This window comes from Zeus faber (assembly GCF_960531495.2).
Source record: "Zeus faber genome assembly, chromosome: 17".
NCBI classification, from domain to species: domain Eukaryota; kingdom Metazoa; phylum Chordata; class Actinopteri; order Zeiformes; family Zeidae; genus Zeus; species Zeus faber.
The window spans coordinates 9,186,460-9,213,928 of record NC_137204.1 but is presented as its reverse complement, the minus strand read 5'-3'; the positions used below and the strand labels follow the sequence as shown (position 1 = coordinate 9,213,928).

The window sequence follows — 27,469 nt, the reverse complement described above, 5'->3', positions numbered from 1 at the left end:
ATTTTTCATTTATTCTTTCAGAATAAATAATCTTTTCGAAAAAATTACACGTTGAGTCCAACGTCTCAATTCACGAGTGTAACAATGTTGTTTAAATATGTTTATTTTGACTGGATATTTACTATAATATCCAGTTGTACATGGATGTAGTGTCAGGTCCCATTCGATTGGCTGTTGCCGTTAAACACTAACAACCAAAACAGTTCTCAATGGCAGTTCTGCTGAAGTATCTTGTATACTCGCAAAATATTGTCGTGAGTTCACAAATCCTTTTTTTTTTTTTGTAGTTGTGGAAGGTGTTTTGTATTTACAGATGACACGTTTGTACACGGATTGTGGATCTGTTCATACAAATATTTTTTGAGACAAATCTTATCTCCATAGGATCCCCGTCGACGGACCTCCCTGGCCAAGCGACAAAATTCAAACTATGCGGACCGTCAGAAGCTCATTTTCAATAGGAATAAGTTCACGGGTTTATGCGTGTAACGCGTAAATATTTCACAATGAAACATTTGACTTAAAAAAAAATTCTAATCATCTTTCGAACATAATTTTCATGTTCAAGCTACATTTTTGGTAGCTACAAATAACCAGCAATACAATTCATTTAAACGTAGGTTCTGTTATGAGTGAAACCATGTAACATTGATGTTATGATCTCTCTACCGTAGGTATTATTATTATTAATATTATTATTATTATTATTATTATTATTATTATTATTGTTATTAGGGGCCTACCCACGAACGGGCGGCAGCCCTATTTTTATTTTTATTTTTTGTTCATGAAGCTAAGGTCAGTGGTATATCGATGGCATGGATCCGACGAACGGACAGACAATATGTAAGAATAAAATGTGTATTCGGGGCGATTCCGATATTGTGTCGTCCAAGTTTGATCCAGATTGGTCCATTATTGTGGAATAATTTAGTAAAAAACAAAAAAACGTATGCAATGTGCGCGCATGCGCTAATGAGGGCGCGGGTCACATGATAGCACTGCAGTCTAGTGATTGGCCAACAATCCAAACCTCACCAAGGCGGCACACACAGATATAGTCACGATTTGACTTTTACTAAATGAATATAAGACACAAACTCCGAAGCAAACGAAGTTACAAAGTGACAGGTGTTATGTTATTACTATTAACATTTATTATATATGAAAAAAATGAAGTTAAAGTATTACCGGAAGACAATTGAATTAAACAAAGCATGGCTTCTGAGGACAACTGACACGCACCAGAGTAAGTTTTACAAAATAAAAGCCCAATAACATCACCTTCGGCATTTAAAGACATTCCAGAGATATCAATCTATACAATCTTCCTGAAATATATTTACTGGTAACAATAAGTATAAGCAATTACAGAATACACGGAACATTTATGTATTGTGTATGTGTTTTGAAATATTTTTTCGTTTTGGCGTTCCCTTCCAGATGCCTCAAAGAAGCCCAAATTCCAAGGCAGCAAAGAAACGATGGGCAGAACATGCTTCTCTCTGAAATCTCTGAGCTAAACTCTGAAAACTCTGGACAAAGCTCTCAAACGCCTACAGAAGTTGCTGCAAAATCTCTGACAACATTTAATTCGGATCAAGTTACTTTAAATATACCTGTTGATACTCCACACGTCTCAGTGTGAAGAGGCTCATTTCATCAGGGTGATGCACGGTTTGGAGACTCCAGGAACAAGCGTATAGGTTTATAAAATGAATTATTATTGTGAAGGCAGTTTTCTGTGTATTTGCACAGTGCCATAAAATAATTGTTCCCCAAAATGGATTGATATATATATTGACTAAAATAATCGGATTATCATTTTAGCCATAATGATGCGACTACTTCAGAATGGCGCCGCAAACACCGCCCGATCATAGTACTTCATTCATTGTTCATTAATTCATTCATTGTTCGTTCATTGTTCTGGCACTGTAACCAGGCCGGAACAAATGAATTTCTGCAGTCACAAAACACACTGGAACAAGGAACCAAAGCACAGGGTCCATTATACTTTAACAAAGGGCCGACTACCCTGGACCGTGTGTATTGCTGCATGGAGCTTAATTTGTAATAATAATAATAATAACAATAACAATAATAATAATGATGATAATAAATTATTCCGTATCCACTATAACATTACAAGTAATTTATAATAATAATAATAATATTATTATATGAACCATTTATATTAATGATTCATAAATTAACCTCCAAAAATACCATCAAGCATTAATTTAGTATTTCCCCCAGTTGCGGTTGCATGTTTCAGCTTTTGTTAAAAAAAAAAAATGTAATCGCAGGGAAAATACTTTGCATTGGACGTTGCATTACTATAACCTCTCACCGGGTACAGTGCACCGTATACAAGGCTGAGTCCTTACCACAGCGACCCGGCTTCGATTCTGGCACGAGGCCATTTGCTGCACGTCATCCCCCCTCTCTCTCTGTCCCCTGCCTTTGTTTTCTCCCCGCATTGACACTAGCGAATAAAGCATGAAAATGCCAAAAATATATATCTTCAAACCGCTTCCTTTGATATCTATTTTACTGAGCGCCTAAATCGGGCAAACAGCAAATCATAACAAAATAGCGTGGTTTAAATAAATATAATTTATTGAAAATATTGAATGCAGTCAATCGTAAACATTTTTTTTCCTTTTAACAACTGAATTTGGGAGACAGGTCACCGCTCAGACTCCAGTCCACATCATACTGTACCTTGAATGATAATCAGTAGACCCTTTGTTGTCCATTTCCTCTACATTTGACAATAACCGTGTTGCCACAGAGTATATTTCCAAGTGTCTGTATGCATGCATGTTTTTATTATTATTATTCAATAATGGGTCAATCTTTGCAAAAGAAAAAACCATGTACTCTGAGCATCACAATTGATTTGAAAAAAAAAAAAGATTGAAAGAAATAGGAAAAATGTCAATAAAAGGCACTAACAAATAGAAATGCATTGGCTTGCTCTGCACTGACAATCCACCCAGTCAATGTTATGGTCCAGTTAATAGTTAGTCAGTACAGACAATCTTTAAAAAAATAACAAAATAAAAACCCACTGGACAAGCAAAACAGTTTCAGAGCCAATAGTTGCATTAAGCGTATCCAAATTTTAAGTAGAGAATTCCATGTCTTTGTGGAGTTTGTATTATATCTGCTTAAAATGTATTGAGAACACATTTTACATGCAGGCAATGCTTGCGGCAGAATATTTTATACATTTATAGACATAAATAGTATCTACCCAATTATTTTGAATGTTTCAATGAAAATGTGATCATTTAATTTCATTGAGTATGTGATGACTATCTGTTGTGCGCTCCTCTCTACAGTGCTGCCGCTCCTTTGATCTGTGGTTTTGTATTCTAGTATAATGCAAAAAGAGCACATCACATGAGAATTCAAGAAAATTGTTTGACGTCCTGTACTCACCGCCCTAAGATAAATAAAAAACGAGCCCCCCCCCCTTCAAAAAAAAGAAAAAAAAAAAAAAGAAACTTTCTTGCACTTTTTAATGACTATTGAAATATGTGGTGGAACCCACAATAAATGTATCAAGCTATTTTCCCACCACCTTATATTGGAACATTTTGAACTTCCCCACCATGTCAGGGATACAGTACTGGTGTCTTTAACTTATTGAAATCAGATCTGAAGCAGATATAATTCAGAAAAAAAGTTGAAATGATCTCATACAACATCCCAGAAGTTTTAGTTTGTCTAGACAGCTTAAAAGATTCATTGAAGATAAACAAGTTAATACATTATCATAAAAAAATCCTCAGAGGGGACTTTTTTGTTTGAGAGGAATCTTTATTATTTATTGTGATTTTTTTGTTGTTGGATGTTTGCTATCGATAAAATCGATAACCCTTCTTTGGTGATCGTGGGAGGGAGTGCACTTAATCACTGAGCATTACGTGATGGAGTTATGACAAAAAAAAGAAAACAATGGCACATAACTACTTGGTGCATTTCCGAAATCTTCGTCCCATGGGTTCTGACGAATCGAGCCCAAATGATCGACATTCAAACTGATCAGAGTTCTCCACCGATTGCTCTGCATCCACCAACAGGAGGCTCAATTTGTCGTTGACTGCCCTTTCAGACTCCCAGTTTGTTGGCCTGCGTCAGCACCACCTTCAGCACGGGCATGAAGGCGGAGGTCTCGCTGAAGTTGCTGCTGCTGACGATGTGTGTGTGGATGCCGAGGCCCTCAGAGTAGGAGCGGCACTCGATGCTCTTCGCCATGTTGTGCAGCCCTCCAACAATGGCTGGTGAGAGCTGCCGGGAGGGATGGAAATGACAAGTGAGGAACATTGGGGCATTGATGACACTGAGCCCTGATCTTGCCTCATAATATTCCTCGGTGAGACACAACGTGCCGTTGAAAATATGAAAAGACATGAATCAGGGTTGAAGGACTCAAGCGTTCAAGACTTTTTTTTTTAAGCGCTCCTTTTTCAGTTTCAAGGACGCCAAACAAATCAAATTTCAATGTGATCTTAATTTATTAAAATACAATATAATCGTTATCTCAATGTCTATTATTTATATTAGTATATCTATCGTATATATCAAGTATTATTCTCATTGTCATCTACTATTATAAGGGCTTATTTCCAAACATGCTGGATAAAATTTACATTTCCCTGGCATAATCTGTTGTGAAAGCGATTCTGGAAAGTTTTTATTATGTTATGGTTTGAATGACAAAACCAGGGGGCATATCACAGGTTTTCAATGACAACGTTTTTTCCCAAGGACTTTTCAAGCACTTAAAGCACCTCAAAGAACCCTGATAAACTCACCGTCTGCTCTCTGAGTTTGTCATAGAGGGCCTCCAAGCGTTTGTTGGCGTCGTCAAGCTTCCTCTTGGTTTGCTGAAGAGGATAAAGTCATCAGAATATGAGTGTTAATTGAAACATGAGGTCCATGGTGATGTTTCATGGTGAGATCATGGCAAGGACTCACTGGGTCCACAGCAACCGCCAAGCACTTCTGAATCAGCCCCTCGAAGGTGGTCTTCAGGACCAGGTGCTCCTCGGGAATCGGCTTCTTTGTCATCTTCTCGGTGGGAAGAAGCTGCATGGGCTTTAGAGACGACAGCTGTGACATTTAGAACTCTATATCTCATGTGGTAAAAGTAGAATTCCAAAAAGTATATATTGCTCACGCGAAGTGAGCGAAATGTACCTGAATTTCATCGCCAGTAGGTGCTCCCGGTGCGCCTTCCCCGCTGGTCTTGGGCATGACTGGGTTCATGGTGGAATGGGGAAGCTGCTGCTGCTGCTGCTGCTGCTGCTGCTGCTGCTGCTGCTGCTGCTGCTGCATGCCTGAGTAGAGAGCCTGGCCCTGGAGCAGGGTCTGTGCCTGGGGCACCATGGAGGGCAAAGGCTGGGCCTGAGGATCACCACCCCCTGGAGCCATGATGGGGGCTGTGATGGGTGCAGGGGGCATGTAGTTCTCTAGAACCTGGAGAATAATCAAATATTGCATGGTGTTATCATTGCATTTGCAAGACTTTCTCTATTGTTAACCTATCAAATTTTGTTAAGGAGAGAATAAGATAGAATATTTCAAACAAACGTACCTTCTTCTTTGGTCCTCTGCTTAGAGCAGGAGGGTCATTCCAGCCGTTCTGAGGTCCTGTGAAGAGAAGACCAAACTGTTTATTCCTGCATCAGTCAGCAACCATTTCAAATATCTGTGCTAAATATTTGCTTTTTTATGTCTTTATTTATAGCTTTGAATTTATTCATTATAAATGTCTTTACTTTTTCTAGTGTTTTTTAACTAAATAAATGGTTAGAAGGCCAAAGACAAATTGTGTTGGGGGTGTTAGTCCTTTGTAAAGTGAATGTGATATGAGTAATATTATGTGTCATTTATTACCTAAGGAATCTTTACCTGATACTATATTATATGTAGTAATATTACAGTACATTGGTAATAGGTATAATGTATGAGGTATAGCCCATATTGTATGGTGAAAACCAACCAATTTGAAGGATAAGCACATTGCAATATACTTTTTCTTTTTTTTTTGCAAAATACTCCACTACTCCTCCATACTCCTCTACACTTTCAACTACACCAGGCAACAATGTTTTACTCATTTGTGGTAATACATAAATATTTTTTTTAAATACATAAATCAATGTTGTTCTAAATATTTGCTATTTGGTCTTGACTTAGGGATCCTTTCATCTAACCCTAACCATTTTGCTGATTTAGCTGAGTTGGTTTTGGTGCTGAAATGCTTTGTGCACAAACACGTGCAACTAGGACCGACACGCCTGTTTTATCCAAAAGGACCAGCTAGGGGGCGGTCCTGATTTGAGCCCTTAAGGAGATGTTCGGACCGCCACCGGGACGGAGCCTGGGTACCTGAGACTCCGGTGGGCGGAGGCGGCGGCATGTAGGATACCGGAGATCCTGGCCCGCCGTGGTGATAGGATGCTCCAGAAACGAGGGGGTGAGAAAAGGAGGAGGAGGAGGCAGTCGGACAGAACGGAGGGTTGAAAGGAGGAGGGGAGGACACAGGCTGGGGGAGGGGGGAGGAGTCCGGACAGAGTGACCGGGCGGGCGGCATGTAATGAGACAGAAAGCCCGGCGGCGGAGGGAGGGAAGAGGGGGCCGGGCCCTGGAAAGACTGATAGTGCGGCGCGCCAGCGGCTCCGGGCGGACACTGGCTGACCTGGGCACAGGCTGCAGTCACACAAGGCACAACGGACGCTGTTAGTGTTGTTCAGGCACCGCGCCACGTTCAATAGAATGCGGGGGGAGACAAACGACAGGGGAGGGCACATGCTACTATGCTTTCATGTTCAATACGTTTGGTATTTATGAGTAAAAATGTGATTTACGGCAGGCGGTCACATCTCATGTTAGTGATGCAGAAATATTTGTGGTTCAAAAATTTGCATTCGACACCTCAAACTTTTAAACCTCTTTTAAGAAAGAAAATGCAGAGTCACTGTATGTCAAACTCGACAGGCTAATCCATCTCATGCAGACATCCATGCACAATGTTAAGGCCCAGAACAACAACAACAACAACAACAACAACAACAACAGCAGCAGCAGCAGCAAAAACATTCAATAATGCAGAATCAAACATTTCCAAAACGGCAATGCTTGTTTTGTTTTAGCAAAGAGAGGAGTGAGGACGTTTTTTTCAAGGAAACTTTTGGGCTTTCAGGATACAATGGCCACCGTTGGATGGCAGCGTGACTTTAAATCACAGCGATACATTTTCTCTTTACTTAATCCCCAAGGCTTTTCTATGATCTCCAGAACACTGAGACTATAGTGCTAGAATGCCCCAAAATGACCAAAAAAAAGAAATTACGAAATTATGTTGGCGAAGTAGAAACACTTACGTTGGTACTGGTGAGAGTACATGAACGGGGAAGCGGAGGAGGCGGCGGCGTTGGTGGGAGCTGGCATCCCAAACAAGGTGTTGGAAGGTTCATTCTGAGGGAAGACACGGACACATCTTTTTACAAATATGTATTATTTGATTATATATCACAGTATGTAGGAATATGAGTTCTAGCCTACACAGTACAAAAATGGAAAGGAAATACTATCTATCTATCGATCTATCTGTGGTGTGGTTTGAGCCACCACACATGTCCTGGGTCTAGGTAATTGGGCCCAGGATCAGTGTAAACCCCCCCCCCCCCCCCCCCCACACACAATTTCTGGACTATAAGCCGCTACTTTTTTCCCACGCTTTGAACCTCGCGGCTTAAACAATGACGCGGCTAAATTATGGATTTCTCCCGCTTTCACAAGCTTCATGCCGCCAAAAAACTGAGCAAAAAACACATTAAGTGACGGTGCTCAGTTTTTTGGCGGCATGAAGCTTTCATTAAACAAATGAAATTGCCGAACGGGTTAAGGTGAAACAATGTCACTGTTTAATTTACTGTTTAGATTAAATCGAGCGCGCTCCAACTTCCCATCATTCTGATCACGGTAGTCATTTCGTCACCGTCACATAACAGATTCTGTGAAAGAAGCCATCAAGAGGACAAACTCAATTCCAGCTGTGATTCCTGGGGGCACAACAAAGTATTTGCAGCCACTCGACATCAGTGTAAATCGTGCATTTAAGGTGGCGCTCCGGGTTCAGTGGGAGCCTTGGATGACAAGTGGGGAGAAATCCTTCACTAAAAACGGGCCGCATGCGAAGAGCAACTTATGGTCAAGTCTGCCAGTGGGTCCTGACAGCGTGGAGCATTGTCAAAAAATCCACTATCATCAACGGGTTTCGAAAGGCTGGACTGCTGCGTGTTGAAGAGGGCGGCATGAGCTCAGCGGGGAATTTGCCTCCGGATGAAAGTGACGAGAGCGACAATGAAAACGATCCAACATCGGACGAAGCAATTCCGAGGCTATTCAACTCCGACACCCAAGGAGATGACTTCAGTGGTTTCAGTGCGCAGGAGGAGGAAGATAGTGACCAATGACTTTCTTGGTAGGCTACTGTTTACTGCTAATTTTTTATTTTTGTTAGGAGAGGTTAATTTGTTTCAATGTACCAGTAGGCACCTGCGGCTTATAGACATGTACGGCTTATTTATGTTCAAAATAATTATTTTTTAAAAATTCAGTGGGTGCGGCTTATATTCAGGTGCGCTTAATAGTCTGGAAATTATGGTATCTATCTATCTATCTATCTATCTATAGTATCTATCCATCTATCTATCCCTCTATCCATCTATCCATCTATCTATAGTATCTATCCATCTATCTATAGTATCTATCCATCTATCTATCCATCTATCTATCTATCTATCTACAGTATCTATAGTATCTATCTATCTATCTATCTACCTACCTATCTATCTACAGTATCTATCCATCTATCTATCTGTCTATCTACCTACCTATCTATCTACAGTATCTATCCATCTATCTATCTGTCTATCTATCTATCTATCTATAGTATCTATCCATCCATCTATCTATCTATTTATCTATCTATCTATCTACAGTATCTATCTATCTATCTACAGTATCTATCTATCTATCTATCTATCTATCTATCTATCTATCTATCTATCTATCTATCTCATCTATCTCATCTATCACTTGGGCTGGGGGGGTATGGCAAATGGTTGATATGATGAATATTATATCATTACAGTGATGGTCAATGTGTATGACATGTATGATAGTCAGTCTATATTAGTCATTATATATGTGTCTTGTTGTTCTGGCTTAGTTGTTCCATTAGTCAATTGGTCATATGGTAAAATTAGATAAATTTAAAAATGGGAGAATTTCATGTAAGATGTCGAGGACAGTTAAGCCCAGCAGAGAAGGCAGTAACTGCGCATTACAGTAACACATTTCGTAAGGTGTGTAGGATCTTTTTGCATACCTGCTGTTCAGAGGCCGAACCTAACTGTAGAGGAGGAGGGACATTGGGGAAGGCCGTGGGGGTTTGGTTACTCCAGGAGGTGACAGTGGAGGCAGCCCTGGTCTGAAGCACACAGAGAGACACACGGAGGTACAACAGCCATGACGGCCAGGGTTAAAGCTGGATCCCAGGGGAGAGACGGCTTATACGTCTATTTGAGTAGAATGTCCCTTGGGATATCAATGTTTCAAACAACCTTTTGCCGGTTGCCACTAGTGATATAAATGTAAGGGGTACGAAAAAAAGAAGATATATGGATGTGGTTAATAAGTGACAATTCAAACTATTCTTATACAGCGCAGATACATTAGCAGGGTAGACTATGGAGACTTTTATTTTATTATAGTACGATTTGAATAACAAAACCGGGGGGGGGGGGTATCACAGGTTTTCCATTATGCCAAAGGGGCAATTTTCAAGGTATTCCAGTACTCCAAATCTCAGAGAACAAAATTCAATCACTTAAAGCACCTCAAAATCTGACAGGAACCCGTCCATATTACCCTGGAGACACAAGAATTACATTTTGACACCACAAGGAAGGGAAAGGGCCGGAACCTTCCAGGGGCCTATTGACAGTCACGGGACATTACCGGCTGATAATACTGAGGTGGAACAGAGGTAGGTGCTAGTGCTGGTGCTGGAGCTGGAGCTGGAGCTGGAGCTGGAGCTGGGGTGGGCTGAGGCGGCATGGAGTGCTGGCCTGGGGCATATGTGTGACGGTGCATGCCAGTGTTGTACTGGGCCCGGGGTGCGGGCGGCTGGGACTGAGCACTGCAAGTCGAGGCTGGGGCTACGGAGGTCGACGGCTGCTGCCCCAAAGCCCGGCTGAGGCGATCATGGAGTTGCTGTGTAGAAATCGGAAATATGGTGGAAAAAGAGAAGCGATAACTGCAATTATGTAGTTATTGGGACCACTACTAAGTGTTACGTTTGTTATACTACTGAGTCAATATCATGTAGGTGGCTTACCTGATTGGAGTTGTCAGACAAGTAGCTGATGGCCGTAGCGAGGCTGCCCTGGGAGGCCAGCAGGCTGGAATATTGAGCCATGATGTCGGCCAGCAGGACCCCGTTTACAGCCGGGCCAGAGTGCTGGGTCTGCTCCACTGCACGGCGTAGAACCACCACCTTCTCCACCAGGTCCTGAAAGGTGCATAGGAAGCCAATTCAGAGTTTCCGTTATCGGGTAATAACTTTTTATTGTCCGAGCACATCTAATAAGTCTGGCATATTTTAATCTCTCCAGTCATAATGTCCGGTGAAAATAATTCCTTCTAAGCACAATTTGAATTAGTGCTGGGGTTTGAGCGATAAAACGATAACAATAATTATCTTGATATTTATGTTGAAATAAAATAGGGCCGATCATTTCGATAAAGTCTTCTGCAGATTTGTTCATTTATAGAAGTGTGAGGCAAGTTGCAACGAAAAGCCAATCAGTTTGGACGATCCAAAGCTGACCTTTCACCTCTAACCAATTAGGCTTGTAGGTATAGAAAGAAGCCCCGCGCCCCCTCCCTCCTGGGTATGTTGTGGCAGAGGAGACACAGCGGCAGTGTCCAGAATGAGCAACACAGAGGAGAAGGAGAAATATGATGTATCGATGACAAATGACATACGCATACATCAATAGTTTGGCTATTTTGGGGATGTTTAAGTTCCGATCCAAAGCATAATGGTAAACATCCATTATGTAAAATATGTCTACGAGACGTGCCAATGAAGATGGGCAGCACCACAAACTTTATTACTTATTTTGATGTAGGCCATGTTGCCATAATTATTTTGTTTTAGATTTGATCAAATTAGTTTTTAAATTAATTAAAGCAGCGTTACCTGTTACTTCTTGTTCACCTCTTACTTACATTATGACTGGCTACATGTCATTTTTTGTTAATTTTCAAAGATTTTTTATTCCATTTTATTTTATTAAAGAAAAGGCCTATAGCGAACGGAAATGATTGGATTTCAAGTCAACAGTAGCACTCTGTAATTAAACTGTTATCAGCCAGATAGGCCTACATGTCATTTTTTGCTTGTTTTACAAATCGTTTTTATTTTGTTTTACTTTATCTGAGAAAAGGTAGGCCTAAAGCTGATGGACATTCTTTGCGTTTGTGTTGTCCCAACAAACGTAGCCGAGCGTAATATTTTTTATCCTTAAAATAGCATTCTGCACCTGAGTCTATTGAAGGGACTTATTTTATTTGGAATATAATGTATAGGCAAAAGTAGCCCTCTTTTTAACAAAAAATATATTATAGATCGACATGGCCTGATGAATAGCCTGCTTATCAACTGTTTGAAAACCGGAATTTCTTGATGTCTGGAATTTCTCCCATTTGTCCGGGACATTGAAATCTCCCATGACACGTGGACCGGCACAATTTTTTTCCACCAAAACCGAAACCCTGAGCCGATTAGCTTGAGCCAAAAGAAGGAAAATACAGGTGAAGGGATCAAAGGATATGGTTAGCTAGCGTTAAATACCTGGAGAGAGAGAGGAGAGTATCCCTCCTGTGCTCTGGTCCAGCAGCTCACCAGCTTCTCCACATTGCCAGCGCAGATGTAGCACAGACACGCCTGCGCTTGAAGCTGGCTGTCCTGAGCCGCCTCCAGCCTGCCGCCGAGAAGGTCTGAACCGGAACAATGCATCACGACCATTAGCGTTGGGAGAATCGCAAACTTTGCGTTCTTTGCGAACAAACCTTTGAAATGATTCAGGAGTCGGGAGTCACTCCGGCAAAAGAGTCGTCGTTTGCGAATCGGTGAACGGAACAAAAAATTATTACTGAGTGTGGTGTGGGGATGGTGTGGTTTGAGCAGCCACACCTGTCCTGGGTCTAGGTAATTGGGGCCCAGGATCAGAGTGGCTGCATACCTGTTGCTGGTTGGTTGGTCTAACAAGCAGCAGGTAAAACCCCCATCCCCACACACACTCAGGAGAGGAGCCCTGTCATGACACATGGGCTTATTATTACGATTATTATTCCAAGTGCCCCACTCTCTACAATAAACTGGTGTGTCTACATGCTGAGGATTAAATCAAAGTGAAAAAAGGTGAAGGCATTTGGCGTATTTCATATCGAATGTGAACTGATTTACATTTTGCATTCCACCAAAATAACCAATTTTGATATGATTTTTCTGAGAATTGCATTCACAGCTCAGAGGTGAACCTACTCCCTTCTGACTCTTATTCCATCGACTGAATCAAACTAATTTAGAGTCTGAAGATCAATGACTCTTTTTTTTTTATAGAGACGCTCGTAAAGAGCTGAATCTCGAAAAACAGCCCAACTTTTTTCATCACTAATGGCCAGAGTGCACTCACCGCAGAAGGGGGAGAACTCCTCGGGCTGAGCGTATGTCATCACCGCAGCCAGAGCTTCCTTCCAGCTGTGCAGGTCGCACATCTGCAGGATGTCCCTCCAGTCTTTCATCACCACCGCACTGATCAGCTTGGTTAATTTGGTGTGCGTTTTGGTGAAATACTTCTTCTGAGTTTTCTCTAGGAGTTCACTCCCTCCCGCGACGGCCAGAATGATGCTGTCGGCCAGGCGGTTGTCATGGAGACAGAGGTTGACGGCTCCCTCGAAGTCTCCGGTCAGCAGGGCCTGGGTGATCAACCCGTCCACATCTGGCGGGCATGGCAAAAAAAAAAAAAAAAAAGGTTATTATTATTAGTTATTATTTAACTATTTATCAATCACACCCATATCCACATGAAATTAGATCAAATAAATTATTACCTTGACTGACATTTAGACCGATACCTCCTTCGTCGGCTGCTGCTGCCGCTGCCACTGGGACATCGGTGGTTTCCTCCAGTGGAGTCGATGTTGTTTCAGCGCTGGTGCATTCCGGTGCAGCCGCCTCCTGAAATTGACCGATGTTTGGACGTATGAGTTCATCAACTAAATGTAGTTGAAAAACTAAAAATATTCAACCAGGGGATCGAACAAGAGATTTCACAAGGTTTGGCAGTTGGAGTTTTAAACTCTCATTCATGGAACATGATACACTTTCAGTTGATTGAACTATTAGCTGTTGTACTGGAAAAAATGAGCTCTCCCATTTTCTCTGACATATTTTGACACAAAACTCAGATGCAGTTCATCTGACAGCGACTAGGGAGAGGACGCGACTGTCGGAGCCGTGAAGCCTGTGAAGCAGGCTTTAGTCATATCATAGAGCAGTATAGGATGGTACCATACCTCCTCCAGGGGGATTTCCTCCTCCAGAGGGATTTCCTCCTCCAGAGGGATTTCCTCCTCTCCTGGAAGCGCCTGCTCAGCTTCTGGTTCCTCACCAAGGCCCGGGTCTTCGGGACTTTCCGTCTCTGAAACCACTGCAGCCGGGTCATCGGATACCGTCCTCTGTGTGGATTCCGGTTCTGTTTCGGCAGTGGAGTGGAGGTTTGCCGCGGAGATCAGGTCAAACGCCGCCTCAGCAGAGGTCAAGAGGGGGCCGGGATCCACCGTGGGCTGAGGGTTTGAGGCACCCGGGGTCACCTCTGGTGCCGGCTGCAAGATTATTGAACATTTGGAATTAAAATTGAGAACTGTCGGACTGAGATTAGGCTAGATTGGAGAGATTCGATTTTAGATTTAAAAATAATAAAATAAAATATATATTTAATAAAAATGAATGAATAAAATAATAATAATTAATTAATGATGTATTTGAATTAAATGGAACACACAAAAGGCTTGGGTGTATCTACAAATGCAAAACTAGTATTAAAAGGAATTTCAGCAATAATATAAGGTTCACAAATATATAGATAGGATAAAATATATAATATAGTATCCTCACGTCCTTATTTTATTACTTATAAAAATGACTTCAACTGTCAACATGCCACTTCCCTCATCTTATAACACAAACATTTATAAATCCAACCTTTAGAATGTTTTTACATAATGTTTGACACTCTTTCTGTACTCTACCTTTACAGAAGCAATCTCCTTTTCTGCCAGTGCGGCCGAAATCTACAAATAAAAGACAACACATTTTTACTATGGAAAACAACACTGAAAAATAAATGTTATTTGATTATCTTCACCTCTAGCTGTACAATAGTAAATTTTACCTTTGCTGCTAGTTCCTCTTTGTTGTATCCCAGAAGTTCGAGGAACTTGCCACGGACGTCACTATCAAAGTTCACCTGTGGCCGGAGACCATAAGAAAAGTCACACACCTAGAAGGAATTTTGATTCATAATTTAATTTGCGATCCAATGTGTATACCTTGAGGAAAGCCCAGACGGTTTTCTCAAACTCGTTCTCGGCCGCGTCGACCTTAACTTGGCAAAAGTCCACGAAGTTGCCAGAACTCTGTGTGGCCTGCAGGTGATCCGAGCGTCGCAGAAAGGACGTTTCTGTGACGACCTGGCTTATGTGCACCACATGCGCGGTGGGCTGCTGAGAACCGCCCGGAGTGTTCTCCAAAGAGACCAGCTTCCCGCCAAACTGGGAGGGAGGAAGAAATCAGAGTTGGGTTATGCAGGGTCCATTCTGGCATGACAAAATGAAATTCAAGGACTTAAAAGTACATTTTTACGCATTTTCAAGGACTTGACACAAAACAAGTATAATACATTTTCAATGTGATCTATTAATTAAATATAATATATATATTTTTATAAAAGTATATCGATTATATCTGTTATTCATCTCGTCATCTACTATTATAAGTGTCTATTTTCCAACCATGCTGGATTAAATGTACATTTCACTGTTGTTTTTTTTCCAAGGGCTTTTCAAGCACTTCAGCACAAAAAGGGCTATTTTCACTGTATTCCAGTACTTACATTTCTGAGTACTGGAATTCAAGCAATTCAAGGACCCGGTAAGAACCCTGGGTACGATACTTTTAAAGCCTGCGATCCTGACCAGCAAAAGATGGGTGAAGAGAATAAATGAATGTGTAATCCAATGAAAATATTGGATTCTAATGGAAACTCACGGCAAACGAGGCTCCGACGGGTCTGCGGATCCACTTGGGCGGCTTCTTCAGGGGGTTAACTGTCACCGGGGGGGCGGCGGCGCCGGCGGCTGCTTGGGGAAGCTGCAGAGGGGGCAGCGTTTGTCCGGTTCCAAAAGGATCCATGTTCCCAAACGAGTTGCTGATCTACGACATATTGCAGAGTTTGTTTTTTAGGATATATTTTTTAGGTTTATTGTACATATCCACATTTCTATATTGTTCATTGTTTATTTTTCTAGCTTATTGTTAGGTATTTTAATTGCATCTTGATTACTTCTCAGCTAATTCTTCCATTTATTAAATATTGCCATTCAGGTTTTTTTTTCTTAGTACTTCATTATTAACGAAACATTAGCAACATTATTATTATTAGCTACTGTGACACTGCAATTTCCTTCCTATCTATCTATCTATCTATCTATCCATACATCACAGGTTTGGTAATGCCAATTTAATAATCCTACTGATAAAGTAACCTTGACATATATTCACACAGGTGTTTTTGGTATTTCCGTACCTGGTCCGCATGCCTCTGGCTCTGAGCCTGGCTACTCCCGCCCATGATGGAATAGATCCCAATGTTTCCATCAAAGGCCGCCGCTGACAGAACCGCAGGGTTCCGGGGACACCACTGGATATCAAAACACCACTGGGTGCTGGTCGGCAACTCGTACAGGACCTGGAGGATGAATTTTGTAAATTAATAAATGAAGCACTGGTTTCTATGAGACAAGAGCTCAAATCTGGAAGAAATACAAATCAAATAAATACAAAACCTGGGAAATATTAAGGACCCTCAATTTGATACAAATTCGCCCACGGACTCCATTTGATAATGGTGTTTCAGAGTCTCATTAGATATGATTTAGTCCAAACTTCCAGACCCATCTTTACTATTGTTGGGTAGCTAAAAGTGAAACTAGGACCAAAACAGTCATTATTCTACATTCTCTAATGCTGCTAACATGTTGTTAATTAAATAACGGTGAAGTTTAACTATTCATCATCTTGCTGGGGACCCCCCTGGAACACCTTCACTCGAAGGACCCCTGTGTTGAGAACCACTGGTCCAAAAGCTTGGAATGATCTTGAGGAAATGACCAGGTGGAATGTCTTGTGATCACTTGGACAATTTAGACTAATTCAGTTGTTATCTAAGGAATGGAAATTTTGTGGGTGTTTCGAGTCTGCAGTTTATAATTTTTAATACATTTTTTGTCTGGTTTGTCTGGCACTGGTACAAATTAGACGTGAGTCTCTATGGACTCTCCTGGGGAAAGAAAAGTGAAATAAGAAAGGACAAAAATGTCACTAATCAAACTATATGTCAGCGAGCCTTGGGCTTATGGGGTTCATTCTGGCATTACAAAATTAAATTCAAGGACTTTCAAGTACTTTTTTAGGCACGTTTTTTCATTTTTAAGGATCTCAAGCAAAACAAACTTAAAAAAAAATATATATATATATATATATATAATTATTTTTTCAATGTGATGTTTATTCATTAAAATAGAATATAATCTTAGTCTCGTTGTCTACCACTTAGTTTAGTATATCTATATATCTATATATATATATATATATATATATATATATATATATATATATATATAAATAAATATAATTAATCTGGAAAAAAATTATTACATTACGATTTGAATAACAAAACCAGGGGGATTATCACGTTTTCAATAATTGTGTTTTTCCAAGGACTTTTCAAGCACTTCAGCACAAATGGGGGCAATTTTCAAGGTATTCCAGGACTTCAATTTCTGAGGAACAAAATCAGAGCACTTCAAGCACCTCAAGGGCCCTGGAAGAACACAGAGTGCGAGCGTACCTCGGCAGTGTTGGGATTCCAGCACAGGATCCTGCTGTCCTTCCCGCAGCTTAGAAGCAGCTCTGGATCGGCCAAGCTCCAGGCAATGGCCAGGACGCCCCTACGCACGACACAACGTGTTATCTGTTTGCCCCACTCATCCCGCATCAAGAAAAATAAACCAGTACAAACACTTGACCGGATGGTGTTATTCACCTTGTGTGGTTCTCCAATATCTTAAGAGGGGACGTGGCGAAGCGCAGGTCCCACATCTGGATCACGGGCATCCGGTCGTCCTCCGAGGCCATCACCAACTGAGTGGCCACCTCTGGGTTCCAGGCCAGCCCAGAGCAATGCATCTGAGATAAAAACGATTGTATGCCATAATTAGTATGTGCACGTACACGTGTACACACACACACACACACACACACACACACACAAAACTTGTGCAGCAATATATATGCAATTACACTGCACACAGTGTAATAAGCTAGTTAGTACGTAGTAATAATATTATAATTTAGATCCTATATAACCATAACAATAAATTACCTTATTATATTCAGAATATTTTTATATATCTGACCATTTTATGTTTTCTATTTTTTGGCTATTTGTATATTTGACAACTTACATTTTTGATTACTTTTTTTTATGCTAATTGTCTGTGGAGAAATGCACCAAACAAGACCAGAACAAATTCCTAGTATATGTAAATGTAGCTGGCGGAATAAGACGGATTCTGATAAGCATGGTGGATGAATTTACAATCCTAGGGTATGACTTAAAGGCGGCAGAGTGAACAAAAAATGTATACATGTTAGATTTCACCACAATAGTCACAGAACCAAATAACTAAATGGACATGGAGGAGTTTGAAAAACACACCCTGTTGCTGTGGTCGCTGACTTTGATGATGAGGTCGTTCTTGCGAAGGTCCCACACGGACGCCCGGCCGCTGGGGCTGGCCGAAGCCAGGATGTGCTGGACCTGTCTGTTCCATGCCACACAGCTGATGTCCTCCAGAGGCTGGATTACGGAGATATAACACTTTATTAAGGTTTTATTCTTATTCCAACTGGATGGATGAGCTATAGGGACATTTTTCTTCATGAGCGACACCACAGAACTTGGGACTTTTCAATTCACAAGTTTGTTCTGAATGACATGATAAAATGGTTCCTTGAACAAATAACACTTAACTTAATATGTAAACCTTTGGAGGACAGGTATTAAAGTGGAAATTCCAAATAGCGCCTCTGATACTAACAGCATATCAGTGAAACGTGTTTGTTGATACATGACCGAACCTATCAATAGTTAGAGGAAAAACAACACAATTAAATATATTCAGCACATTTCTTAATTTGTACACCACTACAATTTTTTTTGACAAAAAAGTAAAATATATATTTTTTTCATATGTTGGTATCAGAAGATTAACTGTTGATATCAGAAATTAACCAGCTGATGTAACAAAATCCAAATTGTAATAAATTCCAAGTTTCATTAGACTGGGGTTCTATGTTATCATTAAAAGGGATTCAACATCAGATCATTTTGTGCTGTATATTCAAATGTCCAATACTATAATACTACTAGGCTTCTACTTTACTCAAATGGATGCTTCGACATTTGTCTTTTGAATCTGATCCATGCCAGTTTGTTGTGAGGAGCTTTGCTGATATTTTGGAAACCGTTATTTCACCAATAATCAAATGTTGTCAAATATTAACTAGCTAAAACGCTCCTTCTTAAAAGAAATTCCACTCTTGATATCGGAATTTCGGTTTTTAACTAGTTTCAAGAACTGTTTTACCAATGACTTTGTAGAGAAATTGAGATGCCAACAAATTAAACTAGCTTCCCTTCAGGTCCATCACCACTGGACCATACCATTATGAACATAGCGATGGGAGCCTTCATAATACTGTACTGCAATGACACAGGGCCAGAAGTGGAAAATCCAGGTTCAGGATATAGAAATCCACTCCAGGAGTTCGGGTCAACTATGTGGATTTGCCAATTACGACGAACCCGGAGGTCAAAATTACAAGTGAAACAACTGATCGGTGCAGGGCTGGAGCAAAGACATAGCAGGATCTTTACTTTCTGGACTTGGAATTTTCCACCTTTGCACATGGCTTTGGGTAACATTATGAATTAGCCCCAAAGTGAGGACAGAAGAAATAAAGGGAAGCAGCAGAACATCAAAAGCTATAACACAGTGGCAAATTAAATACACCAGAAGCTGAAGGGATCAATCATTTCAAGATCATTTCGAGATCTAGATCTATGTTCTCGGTATAAGAAAAAGGAAAAGAAAAATAAGAAAAATACTACGCACCTGGTTTTTGGGTCCAGGCGTCATTGGAGAGTCAAAGTTGTTCAGGTCCCATATGTAGATTTCCGATTCGTTGCCGCCCGAGGCGACCAGATTTGCCTGCATAGAAAACGGCCATTTCAAAGAGGAATTTATAAAAAAAACTCCATTTATCCTGTAGAGAAACGGAGTCCGTAGAGCGCACCTGGAATGGATTGACGTCGAGGGCTCTGATGGGTCCCGTGTGCTTGTCGCTCTGGGTGACAATCACGTTGCCCTCCCCGGCCATGATTTTGGCTGGGTCGTAAAGGATAAGGTCTCCATTATCGCCGCCTGCGATGAGGATCCCGGACGGGTGGCCCTCCCCGTCCATCCCTTGGGGGCCCCACACCAGCTTGTGGTATCTGAAGGGGGAGACAAGGTTTTACACATAAACCACTCAGGACGGATGTTGTCAGATTCCACTTTAGTGGATTATTTTTTTGTCTCTAATGACAATGCTTTGGCTTCTTGTGCCCAGCTTATAATAGATACTGTAAAGTATGTCTTCCAAAGCGTAGCCGGCGGGAAATAAAAGACTCCCGCAAAAAAACCCCAACAACGTAACCTGCATCAACGTATCAACTTAACCTGCTCAGTTTCTACAATACCACCTGTGCTATCTTTGCAACTACAAAGCCTCAGCAGGGTATGGTCATTAAACAAGAATGTGTAATTAAAGCAGCCATTTTGCACAGTCATTAGTTGCACATTACAGGAACAATTTGGGAGTAAAGGAATGGTACGCTGTTGACGTATTTCATGTAACAACTGGTGGAAATATATTAAAATGAAGAAATGTATTAAAAATCCAAAGGTTGTGGATGGTGCTCCAATATTAGGTAGACATTTTTAAAATAGAATATCTTTATACTGTACGGATTTTGCCATTATTACTCTATTTTCACTTTTGCACACAGCCTAGTGTTTTATATTTGGGGTTTTTTAACTGCAGAATTTTCAAACAAACATTGGACAATAAGTTGCCAAATAGGATCCAGAAACTGTGCTGACCTGTGAATTTTCAAGATATTAAGCTTACTATATTTAAAATGATGCTCTCTATTAACATAAAAAAGACTCCAAAACAGCTCATTTAAATGGCAATATTTTGGAAGGTTGAACCTAAACTCAATTGGGCTTTAATGATTTGACCAGGGCACTAAACGTGACTGGTGTCGAGGCCGGCACTGGGTTTCTGTACGTACAGCGTTCACCGTATTTAGAGAAAGTAGTCATCGTGAATTCAACCAACAGATTGTTTCCTAGGTATTGCAAGACACATTAAAGAGTGTGTTTACCTGTGAGAGGAGGAGAAGCTCCCGCACGTCTTCATGTCCAAGGAGGCGTCAGCCAAATCCAACTCAAAAATTTCCAGTGAGGCGTTGGTACTGAAGGAGGCATCCAACTGCTGTGCCGACGTCCCTACAGAAATGGTACCAGAATGTCTATATAGTCATATTTGGGGTAGTTGTTCGTGATACAATGAAATGGTATTTGTGATTCTAGCGTAATTATGATGATATAAATAATTCTTAAGGCAAGGGACATCCATCACACAGCATAATGGCTTTAATAACGTAATAATGTAGAAATATATAATAATTAAGATCCTATGGTTCTCGTACCCGTTGCCAGATAAATAGGGTGGTGTTGTGCTGGACTCCAGCTCTGGATGGCTGTGCGGTTGATCTCCTTGAGTTTCATCTTGACTGGAAATTAAAAAAAACTAAAATATTCATAACTCAAAATACTAATGCATGGCTGGGGCCAACTTTCAATAACATTGCGAGAGGGGATTCTCTTCATTCCTCTGGATGATTGGGGCTGTTATACTATAGTTATTGAGTATATTATTGCAAGCATTGTGTCTTCCTACATGGGAAATGTACTGATCAACTGATCAGAGTTCAGGTTCCACAGGCATTTTAAACCTTTGCTCAAATCCACACGAGAGTCCAAGTGTTGACATGCAGTACGCTACACCTCGTTCAGCCCCCTTTAAACAAACAGCTTTCAACGAATGAAAATGACAGCAATATGTAAGGAGAATGTCATTGTTAATGTATTGACCTTCAGAATTTGTTCATTAAGTGTGTATTTCTGCCCTTTCTAATAACAAAAAAGGACTACGATAACGCCTTGAAGCCAGCTAACAGCTGAACAGCTGGGAAGAAAGCCGCGAGGAAAAAAGTCAAGGCTGTAGCTACCGAGTAGAGAAACGCGACGTCAACGTCTTCAGATCGTGAATCCGAGTTGCACCGTTTCTCTTCCCGTTTCTTTTGTTGGCATGGAGGAGCTTGTCAGTTATGCTAGAACCGTGTCGAGCTAAACGTCGATGCCAAACATTCAAAACGGTCACTCGCAAACATTCGACTCGGGGTGCCTACCTTTCTCGCCTTCGCATGCGCGCACATATAGATAAATACAAACAACTTAAGGTAGTTGCACTTTGGCGTCTGCACGACGACTGCTGCCGGTTGCGTGATATTCCACGTCCCCACCGCGCTCCATCAACGTGGCACTGCCCAGGCTCCACCACGGGTCTGGGAAGGCGGACGCGTCATTCGACGCCGAAAGCGCTTGTCGTGAACACGTCAATGGCGCCATCTTGGCAAGGTGTCCGAGCACGGAATGGTCCCGTTCAAGGATAAGGGCACACATTTAGCTGATTAACGTAATACGCGATCATTTGGGCAAGACCGTACATTCAAAGATTTGTTGCTGTTTTAAGTTGTTCGATCAGCGCTCTACCTATGGTGGCGAGCAGGTGAACACCGCGCCAAGATGGCGGCGGTGTCCGAGTCTTCGTCTCAGAAGTTTCCGGTGGAGGTGGCCATTGCCCTCGCGTACCGCACACGCTGAGCGGTTTGACGAAACACGCAAACACGATTCTGCGTTTTACTCCTTTAACCAGCGAGCCAACATGTTTGCGCCACACACGCCGTTCAAAAGTCAGATCTGTAAGCATTTATGTAATCGGAGGGCATCTCCCCGCCCCACCCAAGACGTCTGCAACCGCATGTGAAGGCGCACTACACGAGGGGGAGGAAAACAAAAAAAAAAAAAGAAAGACCGACTTTCCTTCAAATACTTTTATTAAACATTGTAGGTTCGGTATGAATGCATGTACTGTGCACTTTCAGGACACAAAAACACAACTCCTTTTCGTCTTAGGTCCCTTCCGCCCTGCAAGACTTGTGCAGCGGTCCCCTGCAACAATAATGCAGAGAGAACAGTGAGATAAACGTGACATTCGAGAACAATTACAGTAAAAAAAAAAGTTTCCAGTTTAAGTGACAGCACCCTCAGAAGTTCAAGGATCATCTTCCCCAAAAACATGAATGGGTCAGATGGGTAGTGATTGGTATAATCATTGGGACAGTCATTTTTCAATAATTATAAACTTTCACATACATTTTCGGGACAGCCCTGGTCAACAACGGTCCCCGCCTACAGTACCTGCAAGAGATGGAAACTATTTAAAAATATATATACAACTCAGAAGTCACTTTGACATTTAATAACCGAACAAATGGGGCTAAGAACACAATCCATTTCTTCCCGCGTGGCACATAGTGTCGTAAAAGAAATGCAAATCCATATCTACACAACTCTGTGGTTAAAACCTTCGTTAAACCGCAACACATCTGTTTGTCGTAGGACCGACGCCGCACCGTTTTGAGGCCCGCTTTACCTTTCGGCGCCTACCCGTCGACACGCTGGAGCTCCCGCGTCGCGCCGCCGCTTTAAAAAAAAGGTCAATCGCACCCGAAACGCACGGGTGGACGCTTCACCCGCGGCCCTCCGGTTCCCGGAGCCAGACCCCACCCGCCCACATGTTGGCGCACACTTAACGTCAAGCCCGGCTCATCTCACAGCAACTCCGGGTGTTCCGCGGGGACGCCTGAGCTGTACGATTAAAAACCTCGCAAGTAGTTCGGGAAGAAGCATTTTTTTTTTTTTCCCCCCAAACTGGTTCTAAAGGCGCTCCCGCGTGGAGCCTTGAAACCTGCACCAACTTCCCACGCGGCTCAAGTTGAGCTGTGAGCGTGAGCGCGTCGCGCCGGATTTATTTAAAGAGCACAGAACCGGAAGTCGTCAATGGGGGGGGGGGGGGGGGCGCGGGGCGTCACGTGAATTAAAATTAACAAAATATATCCGCAACTTAACAGAATATAATACGTATTTGTCACGTCGAGGAAGGCGAAACGTGTCATCGTTTGAATTTCAAATACTTTGAGAACCGATCCGAGTCTCAGCGTCCGACTTCGTGGTGCGCTCATAAACCTCGGATTTTTCACCACCCTACTGTGTCTCTGCGCGACATCGCTGGCTTATGGCTGAACTGGCGTATAATAAAAACACAGACACACACACACACACACACACGGTAAATGGTTTGTGTTATTGCAATATTTAAACAGCCCTTTAACCGAGATTCATACTTGTGAAAACAGGAAAAGTGTGGATTTCACTGTTCTCCTACCAACACATAGGCCACTGAAGAGCAGGTCTAGACAGAACACGACCGTGCTTCTAGTGTCAAACACGGACGAGGTTATAATAAGAAGCCTTAACTACATGTGTGCAAATTCTCACTCCACGTGGACGATTCACATGCTGCCTCTATTCCATTTAATTGTATTTACACAATTTGTAAACCCTTCTTATTGGGTTGATTTCTCCGTCATTCATAAGATCATACGAAGGTTTCAGTTATTTCAAAATGGGAATACTTTCAATTTGGCACTATTTACCATATTATAAATTATTATAAATGATTGTGCCAAATAAGGAACACCAAAGTTTGATGCATTTCTATTAAAAAAATATATATAATAATGTATATACTGTGTGTGTGTGTATATATATATATATATATAAACATCTCTCATGATGTTGTTTAGACTTAACCTACTAATTTGTATAAATAATGCTTTCTGTAATGTTTTGATTTAAATTCTTAATTTAGGCTATTTCTTTTAAATGAGGTATAGGTTTGTGTATTGAGATAAAAAAAAAACCCCATCTGCACAGGATACCAACATGACTGACCAACGCTTGAATAAGTGTTCTAAATTAAGGTGTAACTTTAGCAAATTAAGCTTTATTGTGAGTTAAATAAACAAGTATAATTATTTAAACTTTTGTATTAAAAAAAAACAAAACAATTTTTCAAGTTTTAAAACAATTTCTGTTGGAAACAAAATAACGGAGCATCCCTAATTCTGGCCCTATAAGAGACGTTATATTGTGAGAAAATGTGTGTTTTGTCCTCAAAAGAAATGTGAAGGCATTAAGGCATATTCACAAGGCAATAATTGTGAGCAAACCTTGATTCTCCTTGTTGAGCCCATTAAAAGCATTTAACTTTCATGAGCTCTTCAGCCTTTTTTCTTTTAAATGGTTGTAATAGTTAAGGTGATATTTCATTCCAATATTCCTTAGTAAAGAGACAGTTCTGAAAGAATTAACTTCAAAGTCACTGCTCCTTACATCTGAATAAGTAGTTATGAGTCATGCGGTTGTGTTGAAATTAGACATCATGTGATAGTGATACACAATTTCGTAGTCTACATCAAAGATATGACCCTAAGATTTCCCCGTATGTATTATTTAATATTTTAGGGAGTTTTTATTGATGATGTCGATTTGGTCTGATAGAGACTTTACATTACTATGTCCTTCAATGTGATTAATCCCAGCCACGTATATACATATATTATACTGTGTATATTAAAGATTTCTAGGTAATGTGCTAAAAAATGTAGTTATTCTCAGCCCTAGGTATGTGGACAAATGTGATTGATTAGTAATAAATATACTTTTGCAGAATAATTAACAGGTTGATTGGTGTAGTAGGTCGATACATCTTTTGAGACCAAGATTAAAAAGTACGCGGAAAACCTCTTTAAGAGTGCATCTGTGTACCCACCTTCTACACCGCCAAAAACAGTGAAACATGTACTCCTATGCTTTACTTTAATTTTTAAGGCATTTGCATTGACAGGCTTCCGGTGGAGAACGACAAGACAGACACCAGAGAAATGCAGGCGTTATCGTGATCTGAGTTGAAACCAAATACATTAGTCGTCTCAATGCACATCCACGTGCTCCCTCCAAGTTCCTCTATTCCTGAGATGACCCAAGTCTGGCTCGGATGGTTATTCCGTTTTCGTCCCCCCCTCCCCTCCCCTCCTCTATAAATGACTATGGCTCACCTTCGGATGAGTCTCCAAATTATCCTGGAAAACTGCCATGCAGCCAGGGCTTAATGGCATTTTGTCTTGATGGCATTTTGGAAATCACTCAGCTGTACTTATGACTTTTACAAGAAGCTTGTGTGGTTGCTGTGTGGAGTAAAACTTTTTTTTGTTTTTGCCCTACATTGTCTTTTATTGCTTTAACAAAACCAAGTCTCAAAAACGGAACTCTTGACGGAAATATGCACTGAATAAAGCGAGAAAATATCCACCATTTGATGCAATTTGAAAATGTTCGTGACTTCATGCGATTTTGTGATTTCTTTGGAAGCACACACCTACACACTCACTGATGGAAAACTTTAACCCATCTACATCGTCGGCCTAAATATCAATGAAGGATCAAGCACAGGCTGTAAATAAAGCAGGTTTGTTTACAGTCTGAAAAATATACACCAATCAGCCACAACATTAAAACCACTGACAGTGAATTGCTCATCTCATTCCAATGGCACCTGTCAAGGGGTGGGATATAGAAGGCACAAAGTGAACAGTTAGTTCTTCAAGTTGATGTGTTGGAAGGAGGAAAAATGGGCAAACGCAAGGATCTGAATGACTTTCACAGGTGTTTCCAGTATGCAGCGGTTAATACCTACAAAAAGTGGTCTGAGAAAGGACAACCGGTGAACCGGTGATAGGGTCATGGGCGCCCAAGGCTCATTGGGAGCTACTGTAGCACAAATTGATGAAAAAGTAAATGCTAATGATAGAAAGGTGTCAGAACACACAGTGCATCACAGTGTATGGGGCTGTGTAGCCGCAGACCAGTCAGAGTGCCCATGCTGTGGGTGCTTTCTGTCCACCGCAGAAAGCACCTACAATGGGCATCAGCGTCAGAACTGGACCATGGAGCAATGGAAGAAGGTGGCCTGGTCTGATGAATCACATTTTCTTTTACATCATTTGGATGGCCGTTTGCGTTGTTTACCTGTGGAAGAGATGGCACCAGGATGCATTATGGGAAGAAGTCAAGCCGGTTGAGGCAGTGTGATGCTCTGGGCAATATTCTGCTGGGAAACCTTGGGTCCTGGCATTGATGTGGATGTTACTTTGACACGTACTACCGACCTAAACATTGTTGCAGACCAAGTGCACCCCTTCCTGTGGTCAGATAGTGCCAGAGACTACAGGACACCTTCAGAGGTCCTGTGGAGTTCATGCCTCGAGGGGTCAGCGCTGTTTTGGCGGCACGAGGGGGAACTGCACAAAATTAGGCAGGTGGTTTTAATGTCATTGCTGATCGGTGTAAAACAACACTTAGTGCTTTTTTTTTTTTTTGCACGGATTCTTTCATTTTGCTTCTGTTAAAGTCCCAAAACGTGATTTTGAGACTTTGTCCAGAAAAAAAACAAAAGTTACCGTAGAGCTTAAACAAAAGGAAAAACTTTGCAGTCCACACAGGGAGCACACGAATGACTGATAAAAGTTAAATAAGGACACAGTCAGATCCTCTATAATTAGACGTCTATCACATTCAGAGAAAAACATCACTAAAATTTAGCATTTTTGGTGAAGAGATTGTGGAGGGACGGGCGGGGGACCAGGCCACCTCCAGTATATTTACGCCGTTA

General features: G+C 41.3%; 1 protein-coding gene and 1 long non-coding RNA gene across 3 annotated transcripts; both read right to left on the bottom strand.

Moving 5' to 3' along the window:
* Positions 1–2,610: 2,610 nt before the first annotated feature.
* sec31a (SEC31 homolog A, COPII coat complex component) lies at positions 2,611–22,164 on the bottom strand. Of its 2 annotated transcripts, XM_080018311.1 has the most exons (27): positions 22,023–22,164; positions 21,261–21,344; positions 20,934–21,057; positions 19,799–19,997; positions 19,618–19,713; positions 18,159–18,299; positions 17,484–17,626; positions 17,289–17,388; positions 15,966–16,127; positions 15,428–15,592; positions 14,710–14,931; positions 14,553–14,627; positions 14,410–14,451; positions 13,675–13,983; positions 13,210–13,336; positions 12,792–13,097; positions 11,948–12,093; positions 10,427–10,600; positions 10,048–10,302; positions 9,416–9,517; positions 7,404–7,497; positions 6,409–6,729; positions 5,612–5,667; positions 5,215–5,493; positions 4,993–5,112; positions 4,830–4,901; positions 2,611–4,302 (listed from the first exon to the last, which is right to left on the bottom strand). In XM_080018311.1, exons 2-27 carry the CDS (start codon positions 21,337–21,339, stop codon positions 4,123–4,125), a joined length of 4,089 nt encoding a protein of 1,362 aa, XP_079874437.1. In that variant the 5' UTR covers positions 21,340–21,344; positions 22,023–22,164; the 3' UTR covers positions 2,611–4,122. The 2 variants fall into 2 exon arrangements, with proteins under 2 accessions (XP_079874437.1, XP_079874438.1); XM_080018312.1 differs by lacking the exon at positions 6,409–6,729.
* A 548-nt stretch (positions 22,165–22,712) lies between these two features.
* Positions 22,713–23,653, bottom strand: LOC307243361. Its single transcript, XR_013844621.1, has 3 exons — positions 23,330–23,653; positions 23,050–23,094; positions 22,713–22,845 (listed from the first exon to the last, which is right to left on the bottom strand). It is a non-coding gene; the product is annotated as an uncharacterized lncRNA (long non-coding RNA).
* Positions 23,654–27,469: the final 3,816 nt, after the last annotated feature.